This window comes from Megalops cyprinoides, chromosome 3 (genome assembly GCF_013368585.1).
Source record: "Megalops cyprinoides isolate fMegCyp1 chromosome 3, fMegCyp1.pri, whole genome shotgun sequence".
In the NCBI taxonomy this organism is placed as follows: domain Eukaryota; kingdom Metazoa; phylum Chordata; class Actinopteri; order Elopiformes; family Megalopidae; genus Megalops; species Megalops cyprinoides.
Window position 1 is genome coordinate 37,536,178 of NC_050585.1, and position 21,854 is coordinate 37,558,031.

A 21,854-nucleotide genomic window follows, 5' to 3' on the forward strand; every position below is an offset into this window, starting at 1 on the left:
TCCAGTAAACTGGCAGTGTACTTGGAGCATGCCCCACTGTGACCTCCGCCACATTCCATTCTTGTGTGTGTGTGTGTGTGTGTGTGTGTGTGTGTGTGTGTGTTTTCCCCAATCAAGACTCTTCAAGGAATGCTTATTTATTCTTAACAGGTAGAAAGACAAATCAATACTTTATCTTGACCTCCAGAAAGCACTCATCACCCAAACGTGTTTGATTCAGCCCTCGCTTTAGCCTCTGATCCATGTCCGTATTTATTCTCACCACAGTCATATTCAGTCTTGCTGTGTATTTCTTCCCACAGAGGGAGTGCTTTCTGGACTGCCAGAAAGTGATAACTTTTGTTGTAGAGCAAGAAGCCCTTGCCCAGGGTATCAGCTTGGCCGCCAGTTAAAACTAGCTGGGTTTTTGTTGCATCTTTGCATCCCTGGGCCTGGCCTGGGGCAGGGAAGCAAGTCTGAGAAGCTTAAGACTCAGTAAATATAATCACCCCCTCAGGAAGCATTTGCTGAAGTTCCCTTCCTAAGCTCGCTGCGTGTTTAGTTTCTAGTGATACACAGGTGAGACCAAGTGACTGTCACCACAGAGGAATGATCTAGGCATCTAGTTGAGAGAGCTGAATATTTGCAGTCTTCCTGGCATTTCCTTTGAATGTGAACAGGAAGTGAACTGCCCCCCAGGTTCTTGGATAACATTCATATTCAGAGCCAGAGCTCTTATATGGAATGATAAATGTTTTCAGTGTTTTCACCTCAGCTGACTTTCAGGCAGGACTCTTTTCCCCCTGCTTAAGGAGCAAGGTACAGGAAGGTATTAGCAGGTATTAGCATCAAGACATGTTTTGTATTTCGCCAGAAATGTTTTTTTCTCGGCATAAACAGGGAGTGTTTTAAGGTCAGTCAGACTTTTTTCCACCGAGAAAAACATTAACATCAACTTTTAAGAGACAAGTGAAAAAAATCTTGACATAAAGCCTGTTGAGTTTTATGCATCAACAAGAACTTCCAATAGTAATACATGTGCATTATCCAGATACATCATATTACAGTCGGAATAGTTTTGATTTCTTTTATCACAACACTGATCACTAACATGATTATTTTGTGTGTTGGATGTGTAGACAATGATTTTATAACTTACTAAATTACATACATTTGTAAATACAAGAATATGTAGCACTTAAATAGATGGTTAACAGAAATAAGTTGCCATATAACACTCTCATATTATTACATTCTGCAGAAAAAATATATAAATTGTGATTGAATTTATTTCTTTTACATAGGTCTACAGTTCATAAATTAGCATAGTAGTAAAATAAAAATATTTGTTCTCCCATGTGGCAGCACCACTGGCTACTGTTGGAAGTTAATGTCATTAATAATAACAACAACAATAATAATAATAATAATAATAATAATAATAATAATAAATACACCATGGTCACAAATGACCTCTGTGGTCTATGTACACAAATACTACATTGAAATGTTTACCTTTTGGATAATATAGCCCTCAAAACTACGGTTAGTGTATTATATTAGAATACATAACAAACATATGTAAAGTAAGCATGTGCTTGTGTGTGCATGTAGGATATGACACAACAACCCACATTTTCTACCTGAAAGTCCTGTGTGTTGGTCTGTGCATAACAAGGAGTTAATGAAGTTAATTGTCCCTGGGTACCAGTGCAGTTACATGCAGTCAGAGGGAGCTCCATGAGCATGTGAAAGACTGTACCCAGGCTGACCTAAATGTCACAGTATCGTAGGCCACATGCTAGAGGGTGCAGAATGCACAGTGTGATGTTTGTCAGTGTACTCTGTCTCTACGTACCCTTATTATCATTCCATTCTTAGCCCTCCATCACAAGAGCATGAGTTCAGGGAAGACTAACATTTTCCTTTGTTCAGTTGCTGGATGAAGTTGATTGTGTGTTGAATCCACGCATGTGTCTAAAGGGCACAGCTGGCACAGTAACCCAATGCAGGATGATACGTGCTACATTGTTATTTTGGGACCACGTAAACAGAGAATGACAGCTGCACCAAAGTTGCAATTTTCCATCTAGTGCTCATGCTGTCTGGTTGTGAGCTGGGTGTGATTGTTAGTTTTGGGGTGTAGTTTGGTGAAAATACTCAGACCAGAAGTATTTATATGAACCTGAAGGCTCACCAACAAAAGGTAATGTTAACACAAATGCAGATCATAACGTATAGCAGTAAGAGGTAATACCAAAACACCCAACAGCAGGTGATCATGGGACAAATAAAAAAAAAAATTCTGGAATGAATAGTGGAAGCATTCACACATCAATGCTACTGTAGCAACATGGCTTCATGTGCAAGTCCAGACAGTTGACAACAACCAAAGGATTATTTTCTAAAAATAGCAAGCAAATTAATTAATACAGATAAAAGATGAATGTGGATCGTGATCCCAGGGCACTACTCAGCATTTTTATCCCTATGGGAATACACAATATCAGCATTATGACATATGGGCTACTGGATGGCAGTATCACCTGTTCACTCGTCTTGCCATTTTCAGTTTATAAAGAGAGCTTTCAGTGTTTCACAGATGCTATGTGACTCTGTGCTGTCTTTATTGTGTTACTCCACATAGTGATAGGTAAGAAGAGAGATAACTGGACCCATGTTCAGGCTGCGAATGATTCATCTATTGTATATTGCTAACCTTTTTGTAATGTCCTGTGACTTTAATGCCCCTTGGTACCTTTGCTCAGTAAATTGTCTGGATAGGAGCACATGCCAAGTGAAAATGGTACTACAATAATAACAATACACTCATCATAATAATTGTCATTTTCATTTTAATGTCATAAAGTTAATGACTCTTGGTCCTTGCTGCACATTGTGAGCTCATGTTTAATTAAATTTGGTCAAAGCTTTGTGAGTTAAAATGTTTCAAATAATGAACAAAAATGGAGCTAACTTTTAATCAAAAACACCGTGAGATATTTAAACATCATGAGTGTTTAAACAAAGATGTGCATTGGCACTGGAGGAAGAGCTTGAAGTAGACAGTCCTGTCCTGATTGTCCATTGCACAGATGCACATTTTTCACAGCCTCATTAAACAAGTAATTCCAGCCCACATGCAATTTGTTAAAAATGACATTCACCTGAATTGGCAGACCCTGTAGTGAAGTTGTGGTCAAATGTGGTCAGCTCTGTCAAAGGCCTTATAAGCATTTCAGAAAAATAGTTGCATATTTGACAAAAGTATAGAAAGCATGTAAAGTAGTGCAGTACTCCTGAAATTTTCAGATACCTTTCCAAAAAGTCATCTGCGCCATTTCATTTGTTCATGTCAACATTGAAACTAAATTTTTGCTATTTTTTTTTCATACAAGTATGTTTTTATCAAAAATGTATATTTCCAGCATGAGAATACAGGAATGTTTTCATTTTAGCAGGAAGGCATGTTTAAAGTTGGAAAAAAAAAGTTTTTTGATGGGCAAGTTACACTCTGTTGCTTCATTAATTGATTTAGTTTAGTTAATATTTCATGATATGGTTATGTAAATACAATTCTGTTTCCATGTGGCTTGATTGGAAAAAATGCACGTTTTCTGGTCGGCTGGCTTCCGTTTTGAATATCTAATAGTTGAAAGCTTGGCTTTCTGCTGTCCCTGGGGATACTCGAGTTTAGCTGATGAAGTCTTTTTCATTACTCTCCCTCCACATGTAGGGTCAAGTGGAATATTTTTACCGTTAAATGTCTTGTTTTTTATTGGAAGATTGTAGCAGTGTGGGAGTGCTTGACTCTGTCAGGGTGAAGTGTCTTAAGTGTCTGCCCTTCCAGCCTCCTAAGCACACTGGTTTTATAGTTTCAGACAGGGACAAACAAATATTTTTAACTGTGTGGTGCTAAAGCATAAATGCTCTATGCACTTCTTTCATACTGTTTTGTGTATCTCTTTGTGATTAAAGGTTTCTTTATGTAGGAGATGGCTCTGAGCATGTGGGTGTGATGAAAAAAGTGGCATAGACTGCAGTGCCAAGTCTTTAAAAGGTAGCGAGGTTGATTCTGTACGAACATGGAAGCCAGGAGCAGTGTTTTGATAGATCTACAAAGCATTTGAAGTCTGTCTTACAAGGGCAGTTGATTTTGTGTGTACTTACACAACACACTTTAAAACTTTCCACAAATAATTAACTTCAAGGTTGCATTATGCATTGGATGATGATTATCACATACACTTAAGGTAATTTTTCAGAAAGCTGCCATATGTGCTCTGAAATGTCTTATCTGTGATCAGTCTGACTCCAGACCTCTGTAGACACCAGTGTGAATGGAGCTGGTTTGGATCTGTGTAGTGAGACTCATCTGTCCCTATGATCCAGAAGCAGCAGGGCTCAGGAAGCCCACTCTACAGCTGTTACCCTGGCATCTGCTGCTGAGTGCAGAGTACTCTGCGGCATCTCTTTGATTAAGACATAACTCCCATTATAACTAGGGGACGTCTGTGATAGTTGATACTGGAAGAAAGAGGACAGGGTACAACAGAGTGGCTCTCTGAAACTGGGGAAGGACATTTGAGATGGACAGTTTCACAGGAAGCATGAAAACAGCTCCAAACAGGGTCCCCTGTGCCCACCAAAGAATAGTGCTGAGTCACATTGAGAGAGCAAGGCCTAAAGCCAGAATGAGGGGCCATCACTGTGCTCTGTTCCAAAGCCAGGGACTTATGTAGCATTGAAGGATTGTGTGGAAAGACAAGGATGACTTGAGCGTTCTCTTAGTGGGAATGTAGAATTGGGGGGCTATGGTGTGCAATGCATTTTTTATGAATGAGTTTTAATAATACATGATAAAGGTAATGTCAGGAAAGAAAAAAAATCAAAGAAGGCTGAGAACATTAAAAGTCATTATTGCACATATTCTGCCATTGCACAGTTTATCTCACAGACTCATTTCTTAGTTTCTGCCTATATATATATATATATATATATATATATATATATATGCAGAATCTATCTATATATATCTATATATAGATAGATAGATAGATAGATATATAGGCACAGCATCAAAACATATAATGAACATTAGTTTGCTTGTTTTGCTTTTTTTTTTGTTCATTTGGCCTTAACACACATCAAAAAGAAAAACTCAATTTTAATTTGTAATTTTTAAATAGATTTTTGATTTTACAAATTATATCTCCTAGGATACATTGCCCCATTAAGGTATAAAATCTGCCAAAAACATAACATTTTGATGAAAATTGTGTTTCTCTGTGTTCTCATATTATTTCAGAATACCTGAAGCCTATATACACACACAATGGCCAAAAGTATGTGGATACCTGACCATCACACCTATATGAGCTTATTGGACATCCCATTCCAAAACCATGGGCATTAATATGGAGTTGCCCCCCCCAGCTATAACAGCCTCCACTCTTCTGGGAAGGCTTTCCACTGGATTTTGGAGTGTGTCTGTGCGAATTTGTACCCATTCAGCCAAAAAAGCATTTGTGAGGTCAGGCACTGATGTAGGATGAGAAGGCCTGGCTCGCAGTTGGCGTTCTAATTCATCCCAAAGGTGTTCAGTGGGGTTGAGGTCAGGACTCTGTCCAGGCCACTGGAGTTCCTCCACACCAAACTTTGTATGCTGTAGCATTAATGTTACCCTTCACTGGAACTAAGGGGCCTAGCCCAAACCCTGAAAAACAGCCCCAGACCATTATCCCTCCTCCAGCAAACTTTACAGTAGGCACTGTGCCTTCCGGTAGGTAGCACTCTCCTGGCATCCGCCAAACCCAGATTCGTCCATCAGACTGCCAGACTGCATGATTCATCACTCCAGAGAACGCAGTTCCACTGCTCCAGAGTCCAGTGGCAGCGTGCTTTGCACCACTCCATATGAGCAAGTGGAAATTTGTGGGAGCAGGTTAGCTAGCTGGCATTATTTACTGTTACTTTTAAAGTTCTGCTCTGCAATAAGTCTAAAACTCTCCCTTACTAATGTTAGATCCTTCTAAACCAGCAATGACAAGAGAGTCTTTTGTTGAGGCTTGTTTGGATCTTGGATTTACTTCCACAGTGGTGAGAGTGGAAGTGAGACCCAAATGCTGTTAATCTATTTTACAAAATAATTATTCTAATAATGGCACAATTAATTGCACTTTAAATTAATTGCACAGTATAATTTGGACCCTTGTGTGGGGTAGTCCCTATTACCTTGGCTGGAGCTTTTTTCATTTTTGTGAAAATATTTATGCATTTCATGTATTTTTTTTTACTAGCTGGAGGAATGATGCTAAAGTTAGCTATTCAGTTACCTTGCTGATTTTTAAAACTTTACAGTAGATGCTATTAGTGTGCTCTGTATTACAAATAAGTAAAGTTAATGATCTTTTAACAGTTTGTATTTGCAAAGGTTTTTTTCAGAATTAATATTTTCTTTCAGCAAAACAACATTTGTTTCAGCATCAGTGCCCCTCTTATCAAGAAGCAGTTTTGTTGAATAGCTCATAATATTTTAATTTAGGATTTGGTTAGGGAAAGCTTATTCTGGAGCAGTGCTCAGGACACTCTATCTCTCTGTAACACCACAGCTGGGTCCCTGTAACCCCTAATCTTGCAGCACATCTATACCTTACAGAATACAGTACAATGGAGATCATTCAGAGTGTTCATTAGTATTATGTTTTCTGTTAATGAAAAAGAAGTTATTTTGCCTGGAGCCACTGATCAGCTCTATACGATGGTAAAGGAAGAAAAGCGCGTATGGTTTGTGCCCCCCTGAAAATAATGAACAGAAAAGCCCTGAAGAGCAGAGACATTTCTAAGTTTGATTTTTATGTGCTTCAGGTAGCATTGCTCAGGTGACACTGTTATTGTTTTATGCAGAGTGCCCCTGTTGCTCCCAGCTGGTCTTAATCACTGTTATTAAGAAGCTTAAAAGCCTTGCTCTGTGGCAGTCTGGGCTCAGGTGATTGTTTTGGGGAAGTGCAAAGGCTTAAGTGTACTGTGTGCCACCAGCTGTACCCAGCAGTATATTCTGAGAAAAGCCGCTTTTGCAGCTACACACCTGGAACCCTGTTCATAAAAAAAAGAGCTTAACTCTCGAGAATGGGCTTCGTTCTCACCTAAAATTTGAACCTGTGAGTGTTCTTAAAGGTGATGTTGGTAGCTTACAGCAATGCATTCTCTCAGAACCTTGCAGATGAGTGTGCCTTACACCATTGCAAGGGAAGCTGAGGTGATTTTCATGAAAGTACATATGTATGGCATTTATGGATATTGGCACTTCCTTTCACTTCACCGGTGAAAAGCTGTGAGGAAGTGCATAATGAGTCCTGTCCTTCTTTTCAGTTTACCACTTCTTATATCCACTGCTCAGGTTGAAAGCGTACATGCATACACACTCAAAGGAATATATTTTGTGAGTAGGATAAGTAAATAAAATTGTATCATCTTTGTAAATTTTATTTCATATACACATATGTATAACCTCTGCTAAAAGTGATTAATATAAATATATTTACCTATAGACAATTTTAAATTGACCACAAATGTACTGAGTTTCCACACAGTGTGGCTCATGACATTTACAGTGTTTCATGAGTACCATTTTTCCTTTCCTTATTGCTTTGATATGGTAAAGCATCAAATGGACTAGTTGTTGGAAAGAGCCTGTCTTTTGCCCCGCTGGTGTTGTGCTGTAGGACCTAAGGAATTTCTGTGCCCGTCTGTTAGGGTTGCCTTTAGAAGCTCTTCACAGTAGAATCTGTGCTTTTTTTTAGAAGATGGAACTTGACTGTCTCACTCTCTAGATGTTAAGGTGAATGAGTTCTGTTGACTCAGGAGGGCCTATAAGAAATGCTCTGACTGGTAATTATTCCAAATTATTCAAAGGAAGATGGATTTTGATGGATAAACACATTATATGTGTTGTACAATTGGAATTGGAATTTGATTTTACTTTTGTTTCAACTGTTGGGAGGCAGTTAAACATTTGGTATACTGAATGTTAAACTGAATAAGAGGAAAAGGTGATATGGAAAATGGAAGGCTGTGATGCTGAATTTCCAGGACAAATCAGACAGTGATGGGACTTAATGACCTGTTTGTGTATGTAAATTGGATTTAGCAGTTCTGATATGACTGCATGGTCTTTGTTCTCAGCCACTGAAACTCTAGCATGCTAGGGATTGGTGACACTGATGGTGGTGAGATTCTGGCTGTCCCTGCAGATTTTGGTGTGACAGGGGTTTTGGCAGTTAGTGGAACATAAGCTGGATTAGAATCAGCCTGCCTTGGCCTGAGAATGACAGGAGACATTGGCTGGATGGCTGGAGGTGGGCATGTGTGTTTCTGCACCATCAGCAACACATTGTTGGTAACATGGTTGGAATCAGTTGCAATTGAGGAGACAAAGAAAAAAATATTGGATGTTCTCAACTGCAGCAGCAACTGTGTGTTGCTGTCTGGTCACCAAGAACTACACACAAGTCTGTTTGATCTCTCACTTCACAGATTTTGGGCTCATCATTCCCATGTTTACCCATGTAAACTTTGTTCATAATTAGCCGTATAGCCTAAATTTGAAAGTATCCCTGCACTGACTGAATAGACGTTTTCTTATACTGCCATAACACATTAATAGTTTCATGTAATTACACTGTTGACATCCTTGTGCTAATTAAAGACTTTATTAGATTTCTGTGAAAAGTTTTGTACCTCTGACATACTGATGTTTAATCAAAAGATGAAGGAGGGATAGCATTTAAAGGAGTTGTTGATTTAAATGCAATTAGACACCATGAAAGTTGAACCCAAGCCTTACGGCTCTTTACGTAACTTGTTATCATTATAGAATCACTCAAACAACTAGTTTTTCTATGTATCACTCTATCAGAGTGTAAAAATTGATGATTTTATTAATGTTTTTAGATCATATGGAATAAAATAACATGAATACAAATTACCTAATCCACATTTTAAAAGTGTTGCCATTTCTTTTAGTTCAAACACAAGAGGCATCAAGCAATTGTGACTGTCCTTTCCATTCATAACTGGCAAACAATACATTTTACACTTTTTAAAATTTGTCTTATGCATAAAATAATAAAATGATGCACATATATTAATGTACCATTAATTGCTGGGCCATAATGAGTAGCAGACTGGCTTTACCAAGCTTGTTTTTAAATCAGCCTCACCCAGGCAGCCTGCTCATGTGTCTTACTCTGGTGTCTACATTCTGAAATCTCCTGTTGTCACTATTTAACTGTAAGAGGCAGGAGCCTACACGCACAGAGAATAGAGCCTCCATAGAGGATATTGCAAAGACATTACCACCACCTCAAATCATTACCACCTTCTTTATATTTTTAGGCATGACATTCTGTGTATGTCTTGCTATGTTGGGAGAAGCCCCTTATGATGACCCCCCCTCCCCACTCGACTCATTCCCCCAACCTTAGCCAGTGACCTCTCTACAATGCAGAGCCTGCCTGGAAGACAACCAGGGTAGAATGAGAACCCTACATGGATGTAGTTTCAAAGTTTGTGTTGGCTGGTGGTGGATACCCAGGATCATTATCCTGAGCAGCTGCTGGAAAGTCCATGCCTTTCACCAGCCCATCAGCAGCAGCAGAGGGGCTGGGACCTTTATCAGTAAAAAATGTTACTTTTGATGCGTTGTCACTCAATACGAGAAATCCAATAAGAATTATAGGGCAATATGTGGTGATGTCGTCACAGTGACTCACAGCTTGGAAGATACCACTACAGGGAAAACCTTTGTCACAAAATTATCCCTCACTTAGTCCTGCTGATAAATGTCTGAGTTTTTCAGATGAAACCTTGTTAGCATTGCAAGTCGTTATGAGCATGGTCAATGCCAAATGTAAAGTAACGCAAATAACCTGAGTTGGAGCAGGTTTTAAAAACTAGGGCAGTACAGGGAATTTCTGTTCTTGCTATTAGGTCACCAAGCACCACAAGTGCCAGAACCCATTTTTTAAGTTTTACTCTTCTTTTGTTTTCTTAAAAAATGTTCATTACTTTTACACAGAGGGTTAATGGTCTACATTATGCTTGTGATTTTTGATCACAGATCAACCCATTTGAAGTAATGTATGAAACTTGATATACAATTCCCTCTCCTCACAAGGAATGCATGAAGTCAGCCATTTTAAATTGTCATTTTGAATTTTTTTATTCATAAAACACCCCATATACCCTTAATATTATTAACAAAGCATCATATTAGCATACACATCTGTGGATTCGCAGACATATTTTGTAATAAACATTTTAGGTGAAAGAATGTTGCTGACACAAGCCAATTAAATTTAAACATTTGCATCCAATATGCAAGTGAATACATTTCATTCACTGTTTTTGCCATATTGGGTGGGTCAAGGCATTGTTCCCCTCCATAAACTGTCTCTTCCATATACTCTCATTGTCATTTTGTTGATGCACTGCAATGCCATCATGTCTGACTGTTTTCCTTCACTTTTCTACTGCTTTGTTACTATTCTCTGCATGCCACTTTCATCTTTAATTTGACCTTAAGGCCAGCTGAACTCTGTAGTATTAAAGAATAATTATAACTGTTGCTCACTTCTTGAAATCACTTCCCTCTGTTATGCTTTGCAAGGGCCCAGGAGTGGTCTCTATTTCAAAGGGCTTTATACAAAAGTAAATTTCATTGACTGGAATATTCAGTCTGCATTCTCTTTAGATCAAGACTATTACCACTTCTGCTAGCACAGATCTCTATGTAATTAGCTGTAATACATTCAGAAGACAGCATTACAGAGAGACAGTTCATTTATCCATGCTGAGAAGACGACACTCCACTGCTAATTTTTCAGATGAGTGAGCAATGAGATGAAGTGGCATTGTTTTGCAGAAATGTTCAAAATGTTAGGAAATGTCACGCCACAAGTATAGATTTTAATTTTTTGTCTGGTAAATGCCATGCATTCTGCTTTCTTATTAATTTTAGTTTTAGATCTGATTATCTTGGGTTATTGTTTGAAATAGTTTAATTAACTTTTATAGAAAGTTGACTAACACTGTGGCCCACATCCATTTGTATGTTTATCAGCTTACTTACTTTATCAGCTTTACTGAGGAAAGTGGACCACATTCAAATCTGAGAGGCTGGAACATAGTCAAGGAATCGCATGATTGATGGATTTTGGCTGATAACTGCATTTATGAGAAGTCCCAATTAAATTAATCTTTCATTTTAACAATGCACATGACTCACACCCATGTCATCATCACCCTACAGAATTCCACTGGATCTACATGGTTCTGTTTGAAATGAAACCAACAGGGAGAGTGCTTAAATGTATGTAGCTGTGTCACAGCTCCTCAGTAACTGCACCCTCTGCATGTATGTATGTGCATGTGTATGTGTGTACCTGCTTTGTGAATATTTTGTGTGATATGCACTCATTTATATACAGTACGTAAACATTATATAAAATAGATAACTGCTCAAGGTTTTTATTTTTCTCTGGAAAGATGTCACCGAGTTTAAAAATTGCTCCACAATATCTTTTCATGCAGCAGAGTTCATATAACCTCTCTCTCTCACCCTCCATTTCTGTTGCTTTCAGTCACTCAAATGAAAGTAGATATTGATTTAAGTTTTGCTTAAGCATCTTGGGATACAAAAGCCCCTCCACACCCACCCATTTGCTTTTGATGTGTCCTATAGAGGAGAAAGGGGTACAACCTCTCCCAGTACGTCCTCCCTCTTTAGTGACACCAGTATGTTTCCCGTCCTTGCGTTCACAGGTACGGTCTCTTTCAGAGGCGACTCGTGGAGCTGGAGGAGGCGGAGGGGGGCTTTGATCAGTTCTCACGCAGCTACCAGACCTTCGGAGTGCAGCGGCAAGCCAACAATGGGCTGCTCTTTAAAGAGTGGGCCCCTGGGGCCGCTGCCCTCTTCCTAACTGGGGATTTCAGTAAGTAGCAACAATCTTCCCTGATCAACCGCCTTTACTCTCTTCCCTCATTTTTCTCATTCAGAGACATGCGAATCAAAGCACCGAAAACTTAACTGTTGCCAAGGAAACCACCTCACATTTCAAGCTGCTAACCTTTATAATGTATTCCATGTTTGTAAAGACAAAGTCTGTGAGTTATGATATATAATCATTTATAGTAAGGCAAGGCTCTATATTCAGTCTGTTTGTTTCTCTGTCATTTGCAGGAAGGTGCTTATTCTTAAGCACATCTTGGCTCTATTAAATCATAATTTGAAGCTCCCGGGATCTTGTTTGGCAAGGGCATTGTTTTCTCTCACAGTTATCTGTACATTTTGCAGTACTTTTCAGAACAAGTCCATGCCATATTCAAATACAAGAGATCCAGGTTTAGCAGTGTGAACTAAGCTTTATAACAGTAAAAGTGATATAAAAAAAAATAGAATCACGGAGATACTGTGTTAGTATGCAGTCTGATGTAGTAATTAAACTTGTGTGGTGACTGCATTGGGGTTTGAACTGTCACATTTAGTCTACAATGCAGAGGATCTTGGTCGGGCTTCAGAGGGTCGCATCACTGTCCTAACGAGCCCTGTTAAACTCCACCAAGAGCAAGCTCAGCCAACCAAGAGAAGTCCCAAATGATGGTACCATTGTGATTTGAGTGGCATCAGTCCACTCAATGCAAAGCAAAGAGCTTGCAACGAGAGTGTAATTTTAGAGTCTGCTTCTCAATAATGCTTTCAGGTCATATGGGTCCTACCCACTTGAATATTTTCACCAAATGCCGTTGTGTATGTGCGTGCTGTGCTTGTACTCAGAAACTTTTGCTCTCTGTTTTTTCCTTGGGGAAACAGATGTAATCCACAGATCAAAAGGGCCTCCAAGGCTCTCTCCCTCCTGCTTCTCTGTTGAGCAGCATCATTGTGCCTCTGAATAAATGTAGATTTTTTGGGCTTTATCTCTGACTGTATGATTAGTTATAGAGGAGTGAGGGTGCAGAGGATAGAGCAGACAAAGAAATCGGCACAGAATAGACTCACTCCAGGGTTATCTAACGCCTCTATGCAAACACACAAGTTCTCTTTTGATTTTTTTTTTCTATGTGGTTAATATTTTATATTATTGCATCTGTTTCTCACTGTTAAAGTTAGGGAATACAGTCTTTTTGTGTGAAGAATTCTCTACTCCTTGTTCCCACAACATGAAAGGTTGAGGCATAAAGAATCTCACTGTGAGTACTGTGATGTACACAGAGGTTTTATAAACACAAGTGCAGCTTTTTGGTTGAAAACATCAAAAGGCAACAAAGAAAAGAGAATGATGTATATACTAACCAGCATGTTATAACCTCATAGGGACAGAAAAGGAAGTACAGTAATTCCTCTGACATTATCTGTCTGTTAGACATATGTGACACTCTCTCTGTCTGTCAGACATGTACAGCACTGTCTCCTCTCCATTTTGTCACCTGTATTCCACACTTTGTCTTTTCTGTCTTTCAGACGTATATGGCAACCTGGCTCAGCCAGGGTAAGAAACACTAGGAGAGGCTCATCCCAAAGCTGTAGCCATAACAGCTATAGCAGGCTAAAGCTCCAGTTCACTGTATATCTGCTGCTTCCCATCCAAAACAAGGATAAAGAGATCTCTTGTTGAGAAAAAGTGGTTTGGTTTCAGGCAAGCTGAAGGTGAAACATTAATTCAGTGTGACCGATATTCCTTGAGTTTTTCCATGTGAAGGCACAGTGCCTCTGTTATACAGTCTCTTTTTGTGCCTCCTTATTAATTATTAACTTATGAACATGTACATTTTTATTCCTATTTCTTTTCTTAATGTCAGCCAGCTCCAGTCTGTGTCTACACCTTTCAACACCTGCATGTTTGATGAAGCTGAGCCTGAGAACCTAAGCCTTAAATTTTTTTTCCTTGTTCATTTGACCATCAAGCCCCATTTATATGCAAATCTCTAATCCTTGACAACGGTATTTAAGCGTGAACAAACATATCGATTAGTACCTTAAGCATTACGTTCTGATATGGTCTTTCCTGATGAGAAAGTAAGCCAAAGCCACAGATAGGCACCACGCTTCATCCAGCCTGGAGAAAGCGAAGCCTTCAACACTTTAAACTTTTAAATTCCCTCACTCCCTTGTTAACAAGTTTAGACCTTTTCAATTGACCTTCTTCCCTTCCAGTTTTAATGAATACAGATTATGCTGTTGCTTGCCAGAATCCTTCCCACCAGTTTAAAGGGAAGTTTTTGCATGAGTGTATGTGTGTGTGTGTGTGTGTGTGTGTTATTATTATTTTATGCTTTGTACAGTACATTTGAGATGCGCTGACCAAATTATGGAAGAACTTCTGGATGCAGTGCACACGTTCAGAGTGATGCACAAGCTCGGAGGGAGTGACAGGCAGTGCTCTCTGAAATGATGTCGAAAGGCCAAAGTGATTCCTCCACGGAATAACGCTGTTTACGAGACCCCGGTGCCATGCGCCAATGTTTGATATCCTAACAAAATGCCGTGGCTCAGGCGCCTTATTATCCTCCTGATGTCCTTATAACACCACCACCGCCACCACCCCACATTCCCTCCCACTTTCTCTCTTTTTTTTCTCCTCTCCTTTTTTTAATTATCTTCCCTGAAACCTGGAGGCATGAGCAGAGTAAGTCCCCCGATTTCAATTCCGCAAGAGATTACATTTGGACACGGCTCGTATTATTTGGTTTCAATTTCATAGTGAGTGCAGGAACAGCCCAGACTGCCTGGCCGTGAAGGAGGTGCAGGTGGGATGAATAATGCATCCGCTCTTTTTCAAAATCTCTCACCAAGATCTGTACTGCAAAAGGAGATATACATACAAATGGGGGAGAAAATATCTGTGACACAACTGCGTCACCCTGTCAGACTCTGAAAGGGGTCATATAATCCCCCTACCCGCTCTTGCGGTAACTCCAAATTAGTTGACTGACCGAGTCCCAGCTAGTCTCTCATTGATTGGAGAGAGGCAGGGATAGTGAATTTTTTTGGTTGTTGTTTGTTTTCTGTCATTCTTGTGGTAATATGTCACAGGGAAGCTGATTTCTTATTCCAAGAGATGTGCAGCTCCTCATGTGCTAACGTCTACATATACACACGTGACAGCGCTAAAATAAGTGAAATGAGCCTTACTGTCCATAATTATTGTAAAACATTGCTAAACTATGTTAATGAATTATTGTAACACTGGACGTTATTAATAATTAGCAAAATTATAATTACCTTCTCAATACTTTATCTCAGTTCAAGTTCAGCACGAAACGTGTGATGTTGATAAAACACTACTCTTCACCCAGGGATTTCCCTCTTAATATAAACACTACACTACCTGCTTGGCCATTTTTCATGTGGCCTAGCTGGAAAGTCATCAAGAATGCTGCCCTGGATCCCATAACTCTTTCGCCTTTTTAAAGTGTGTTTATTGCTGTACAAGATTTGTTTTACATTATGCAAATGTCTAAACAGACGGGAGCTGCGAAAACAGAAGAGACGTTCCCTGTGTGCTGGACTGGGATCAGATTTCTCTGTGCAATCCACACTTTTTTGTTCAATATCTATAAATTGTCAACCTCCACAATAAACTGCCTTGGCCCTGGCATACAGATATCACCAAACATTAAAGACTTACACAAACATTAGGCATTCACAGGAAATGCCAGCTGCACCGAAATTCGTATTTTTGTGCTTATTGCAGGAACTCATAAAGTACCATAATAATAATAAAAAATTAGTAATTGTTGCAAATCGGGTGGCACCATAGCATAGTGGTAAAGAGCAGCGGGAGCACTGCCACTGCACCCTTGGGTAAGGTGCTTAACCAAGAATTGCCTCAGTAAATATCTGTATAAATGGATAACATACAAAAAATGTAACCTGTGTAAGTCGCTCTGGATTAGTGTGTCTAATGAATGAAAATAATGTAATGTAATTGTAAATTGTGAGAGACATTAATCATTTACCTTCAGAAACAAACAAATTTCATTAAAGGGATTTTTTTTTGTGCAAGTTGAGGCTTTGCATTTCAGCAGCTACCTTGGTGAAGGCAAACAAAAAAAAACAAACAATTCTACTTCTCTAAATGATGTAGCACCTTTAACACGTTGGAATGTTTACAGACGCTTTTTCAACAAGTGTGAAGTGGAGTCAAATGAAGCAACATCTCGCATGAAAAGTTACAGGTGGTCTCTGTGGCTCTGTACTGGCAGTGACTCCCCTTCGCACCTGTGCAAAAAGAGCCCGCAAGCAGTCCAACTGTTAATTGTGTTACATCAATTATAGTCCAACATGTCATTTACATACTCAGTTTCACACTTCTGCTTAAATTTGGATAGGTTGCAGAGATCAGCATTGGTCTCACCGTCTCATCCTCCGGTCTGTCTGTCACAAAACCAGGGATATTTTTCTCCAAATTGCTTGTGAATAAGTTTACTGCAAAACAACAATTTAAACAGCAAGACACTTCCCAGTTTTATACCTGTATCCCAGTTTCAAAACAAACAAATTATTTCTGGCAAGTAAATGGAATCCAGACTCCAGTGATATTTATAGTATTTCTAGCTAGATGTTCACAGTGTTTGGTGGGTCAAAAGCAAGACAAAACAGTATGATAATTGTATGTGAACAATTCCTGATGGGTCCATCCCCATCTATGTTAGACATTATTCAGCTTGATACAGTACAGAAACCATGTTTAATCCTAGCAGTTTCTTTCTGATAATATAATTACAATGTTCACACTGATATGAGCCCTGGAGCTAGGATCTTGTAGAAGTACTGAATGACACCAGCATTGTACAATGCTAAGATAAAACAATACCAGATTTAATGAAGGACACAGGCTTGCACCTTGATGAGTAATTGCTGTTGCATGGATGATTGTGCTTATGAGTCTATAAGCAGATTCTAGCCTTCCGATCTTTCTCTGTTCTTTTTCTTTCTGTTACTGTATGCTTTTTAGCATGAGGTAGAGAAACAATGCACAAATTACATAATTTAGATGAAAATGTCCTGGAAGAAAAGAGATTTCTTAGTAATATGAATTTGTGGATGAATAAATTGTTCTGTTTATATTCATTGGTTGATTTAGTTTGTTGTAGATAACAGTGTGGCTTTATTTAATATAGAAATCATTCTTAAGCTATCACAGAGATTTTGTATTGTGATGAATGCTGTATACTGTTAGTAACACACACAAAAATCTGTGTTGTACAGTCCTGGTGCTGAGATCTACAAGCTGTTAACTCTGTTAATGTCCAAGTGACTATCAGAGCATGGGATTCTTTCAACGAACATCTGAATGTCAGAAAATCATCAGAAGGGCTAAAATCTTCTGTGTTTTTTTTTGTTTGTTTCTGTTAGATGACTGGAATAATGTCTCTCACCCCTACGAAAAGAAGGAGCACGGCAAGTGGGAACTGTACCTTCCGCCGAAAAAGGACAAGTCCCCAGCCATCCCACATGAATCCAAGCTGAAGGTACACCTCAAAAGAGTATATCTTTCATGTCAGTTACTGAGTAGTCCTATCAACGTGCATTATTCTTATTCTTATTATCTTGTAAAGTTTAAGTGGGCCATATCTTACATAGCTATACTCAATATATATTTTCTGTTTATTGTGTACAGCTGATTATTACCTGAAAAAATCAGGTTTAGTACCTTCCTCAAGGTAAAACAGCAGCACACCACCAGGGAATCAAACCTGCCAACATTTGGATAAAAGCTAAATTCCCAAGCTACAATACTATACTGCTACCACGATAGCTGAAAGCCCTGAATCAGTTGATTGGCTTGGACTGCACTGGATCTGCAAGCATTGTCTTTATCCTCACTGAGTTCATTTCAGTTTAAACAAGATAAAGCATTATTGAAATGTCCTTTAGATATTAGTGTCTTGTGCACTTTTTCTCTTTCTTTCTGTTTAACCAAGGCTGTGACACCCAGGGTTGTTCAAACCAAAAAATGTGCTAGTCATGTAGTTGGCAGCAACAAGTAATATTATTTTTCCTCTGATACCCATAGCAGGATGTGGCCTTTGTTGTAATGCTGCCAAATAAAGAACAGAACAGTTTCTGTGGAGAATAATACATATATTATATTCAAAGAATATTAGAATAAATGAAGTTCCAAATGTCACTTAACAGCTGCACAGCAGGAACATTTTATTTGACATTGTCTCGTGTACTTTCACTTCTAATGGCTGCAAATGCAAAATGTGCACAGGTGTGTGGGATGCTGGCTCGCCTCAGATACATATGTCACCACAGCGTGAAACAAAAAACAGACAAACAAAAAAATCATACCAGGAGTTGGCAACAGTTTTTGCTGTCTGATACCTAGCATCATACTGCTGTTCTAGTTGCAATGGGCAGTTACAGGGCAAGCTTGAAACCATAACGTCCCACAGCAGAGAGTACCAAATAAACAAAAAAAAAAATATATATATATATATATATATATATATATCCCATGAAAGCAAGCTCAATGCCTGGTGACATTTTGCTGCCCTTCTGCTAGTCTATGTGAATTCTTAGATGAGGTCATGAAAAACCAACAATAGACAACAACTTTTGTGTACTGCTGAGCTGTTGGATAGATGAAGTTGAAGCAGAAGCAGATAGACTTGCAGGAGCAAGGACAGGAGACATATTAAAGGCACTACATCTTGAATAAAATATGAAAGGGCTTGAAAGTCTATTTAAATATAGATATTTATTTGATATAGAATATATGAATATATGAATATTCTCATTTGTTTCCTAATTTGTTGGATGTCTAAACCCAGAATAGTGTGTGCGCTTCACAATGGCTAATTGAATTAAGGAAACTTTGTAGATGAAACTTTTCCACCATACTGATAACTGTTGTGACTCATTACTCTTTCTTTGGTTTACAGACCCATGGTAGTTTTTTACAAACATCTTGAGACATGTTTATAACCACTTCATTTGCAGAGAGAAGTACACTTAGACTTATTGTCCTTTTCTATGTATGAATGAATTGAATGGCTGATAGAGTTTATAATTTTTTTGTGATAGCCCAGCATGGTCTGTAATTTGTACAGTGCTACACACTGAACTATATGAGTCATTTATACATCTCATACTTGCTTACTTACATCTTAGTGTTTTACTGGAGGCAAAGGTAGTGTTTCTCCTGGGACCCCAAGAAAGTGTGACATTATTAGACTTCGACAAGGATAGAATCTGACATGTTAGCTCTCTAAAGACTAACGTCAGAGATAAATGTTCTGTAATTTTGAGTTCACTGCTAACCTTACACTCATTCTCCTTATATGGTGGGTGGCATAGTAAAAGTGAAGAAGCAAGCACTTCATTAAGAGAGGATTGTTAAATGAAACCTATTATATGTTGTGGTTTTCATACAATTTCTAGAAGATATTCTGTTATAAGTAAGTGTTGTATCGGAAGTCTTGAGTAGATCTGTTTTCTGTAGGTGCTGTGTTGAGATTACAGCCCCTACCAAGAATGGGGGAAAGGTAGTATTTTTCCAGCAGTGAATCAACTGCTCGCTAAATATGGGTGTTGAAAATAAAGCGCGACTCAGATGGCAGCATCACAACACAATTGCATTTGCGACAGGAAATCAGCAGCAGGGCAACTTCAGAGAAACTTGGGAAAAATGTTTTCTGAACTCGATGTCATGCAGCATAATAGATTTAACAAAACAGGCATCTGTGTGAATACGGAGTAACTGAGAGAATGTGTCAAGTATTGTTTGGTTCCAGTGCACCCCTTTATTAGGATTTATGACCATTATTAAGACCGGTTTGAACAGCTTGAGATTGCTAGCGCTTTCATTGCCTGAAGGGAGCTGAACTGTTCTGTACTGGAAGACAGTTGATGGCATTTTGCACAATAAATTGTAGATTGTGTTGAGCTAGTCAGCCTGCTACTTGGCTTTTGATGAACAGGTTGGGGGTGTTTCAGAGTGATTCAAACACTAACACTCAATTGAACACCAGGCAATGTGGTGAAATTTAAGGAACAAAGAAAACTATTCAGACTTTGAATCAAATGTTGAATTTTAATTTGCATTGGAACAAACAACCTTGAATATGCACATGAGGATGTGGGGGATGGGAGTGCACACTTTTTAATGAAAAATTTCTATTGTAAAAGTCAACAGTGGTAATCTGTCATCTGACATTCTCAGTGTAAGTGAACAAACATGGAACACTTCTTCTGTTCACTGTTCATAGAATAGGATAGGCAGTAGAGATGACCCTTCCCTATGGACAGACCCACTGGCTGAGAAGGGGTTGTTGAAAGGACAACGCAGCTTGGATTGGCAGAATTGGGCTGACAGCAGAGAAGGAGCAAACGGGCACATTGGCATCAGTAACGCCTCATGTGCCAAGATAGCTTGTGATTGGCTGTCCAGACTGCATCGCATCATTCTCTTCTATCGGCTGGGTGGATGGGGGTACATTGTTGTAAAAGGGCATGCAGGGGCATTTTCCATAGCATTTGATGGTACATATGAATTAGTTAACAATGCTAAGCTAGAAGCAAAGCCACAGTAGAAGAAATTATTTTTTTAGCCTATCTTTAAGGTCGTTATTGGTGTATAATGCACACTCTGTTACTCTGGGAATTGGTTTTATCTTCCTTTTAGACAGGGAATGAGATATGTATGTAATGGAGCAATTTCATCTAAAAACTGGAAACGGGCTTTAAAACTGCCTCAGGAATTACTCATTTTAGATGTAAAGTTGATACAAAAAAAACCCTTTTAAACAATTTATGGTCACTGATTTTGCAAAAAAAGTTAAAGTTGGCAGGCACAATTTCTGCCGGATTTTGGGGTGATTAGTCCATGCCTGTGTCGTTCAAACTTTGTTTTGCACGGTTAGAATTAAATAGACAAAAATCAATATGAACATCTGAAGTGATCAAGGAGTTCCTTGTTTTTCTTGGAGAGGTTTTTTTTTCTCACAAATTGTCTGTTGTTACAATGTCAGAATTGTAATATTTATGTCACTAAGTAAAAGTAAAATGTTATCCATTTAACTGTATTTTGACAAATGACTGAAAGGTTGAATTTCAAAAAATCAAAGCCAGTGATTATCCAGAGCACATAACTGCTTAACTGCATGACCACAGTGAATAAGACGTTTTTAAGACTTGTTAGAAAAAGAATGAAGTGTTACATTACCACATGATTTTTATGCCTTACTGTTATTCATTGACTTTTTTAAGTTTAAGTGTTGATAAATGCAGTTAGACTATCATGTTAAAAGACATTAACCTTAGTACTATCCTAGAATATCTTTTTAATATTCGCTGGTTGCAGTGTTGATTGCTTTGATTGCATCTTTCCAGTTTCAGTTTTGCATCTGTGGGGCTGTTGAAGAGATTAAACATATTCCATACTGATGCATAAATGTTCCTGGCCAGTGCAGTTTTCACATTGTAAAAACCTTGCCTGTTTGAGAACGCTGATGATTATGTAACACATGAAGCTAAAGAAGTACTGTACTTCCCTGTGTTTAATGATTGCAGTAATCACATAATTCAGAGAAGTTTTGTATCTCTGTAAAAAATGTGTGTAATGGAAAAATGAAATCGTCATTGATGGCTTTGGTTGTTCTCAGTGCTGTTCCATGCGTACATATTTAGTTTTTATCCGAGGCACAGTTGTCGTCCCTTGTCACTACCACAAAAGACAAAATGCATATTTTAAGCAAGACCATAGACATAGTGGTTTTAGTGAATAGTGAATTTTCCTACTGATGTGTCAGTCAATCTTCTGCTCACTTAACAGTTTGTAAATGGTCAATCACCAGAGATCTGTGGA

General features: G+C 38.6%; 1 protein-coding gene across 2 annotated transcripts in view; it reads left to right on the forward strand.

Annotated features, from left to right (window-relative positions):
- LOC118775674 (1,4-alpha-glucan-branching enzyme-like) overlaps nt 1–21,854 on the forward strand; it is a 129,294-nt gene that overhangs the window by 8,843 nt on the left and 98,597 nt on the right. Inside the window, exons 1-3 of one of the 2 annotated variants that reach the window (XM_036525698.1) lie at nt 11,316–11,350; nt 11,803–11,972; nt 17,396–17,511. In XM_036525698.1, the coding sequence (XP_036381591.1) occupies nt 11,349–11,350; nt 11,803–11,972; nt 17,396–17,511 (288 nt within the window). In that variant the 5' untranslated portion in view covers nt 11,316–11,348. Of the gene's footprint in view, nt 1–11,315; nt 11,351–11,802; nt 11,973–17,395; nt 17,512–21,854 lie in introns of those variants that run through there. The other variant, XM_036525697.1, reaches the window with a different exon arrangement.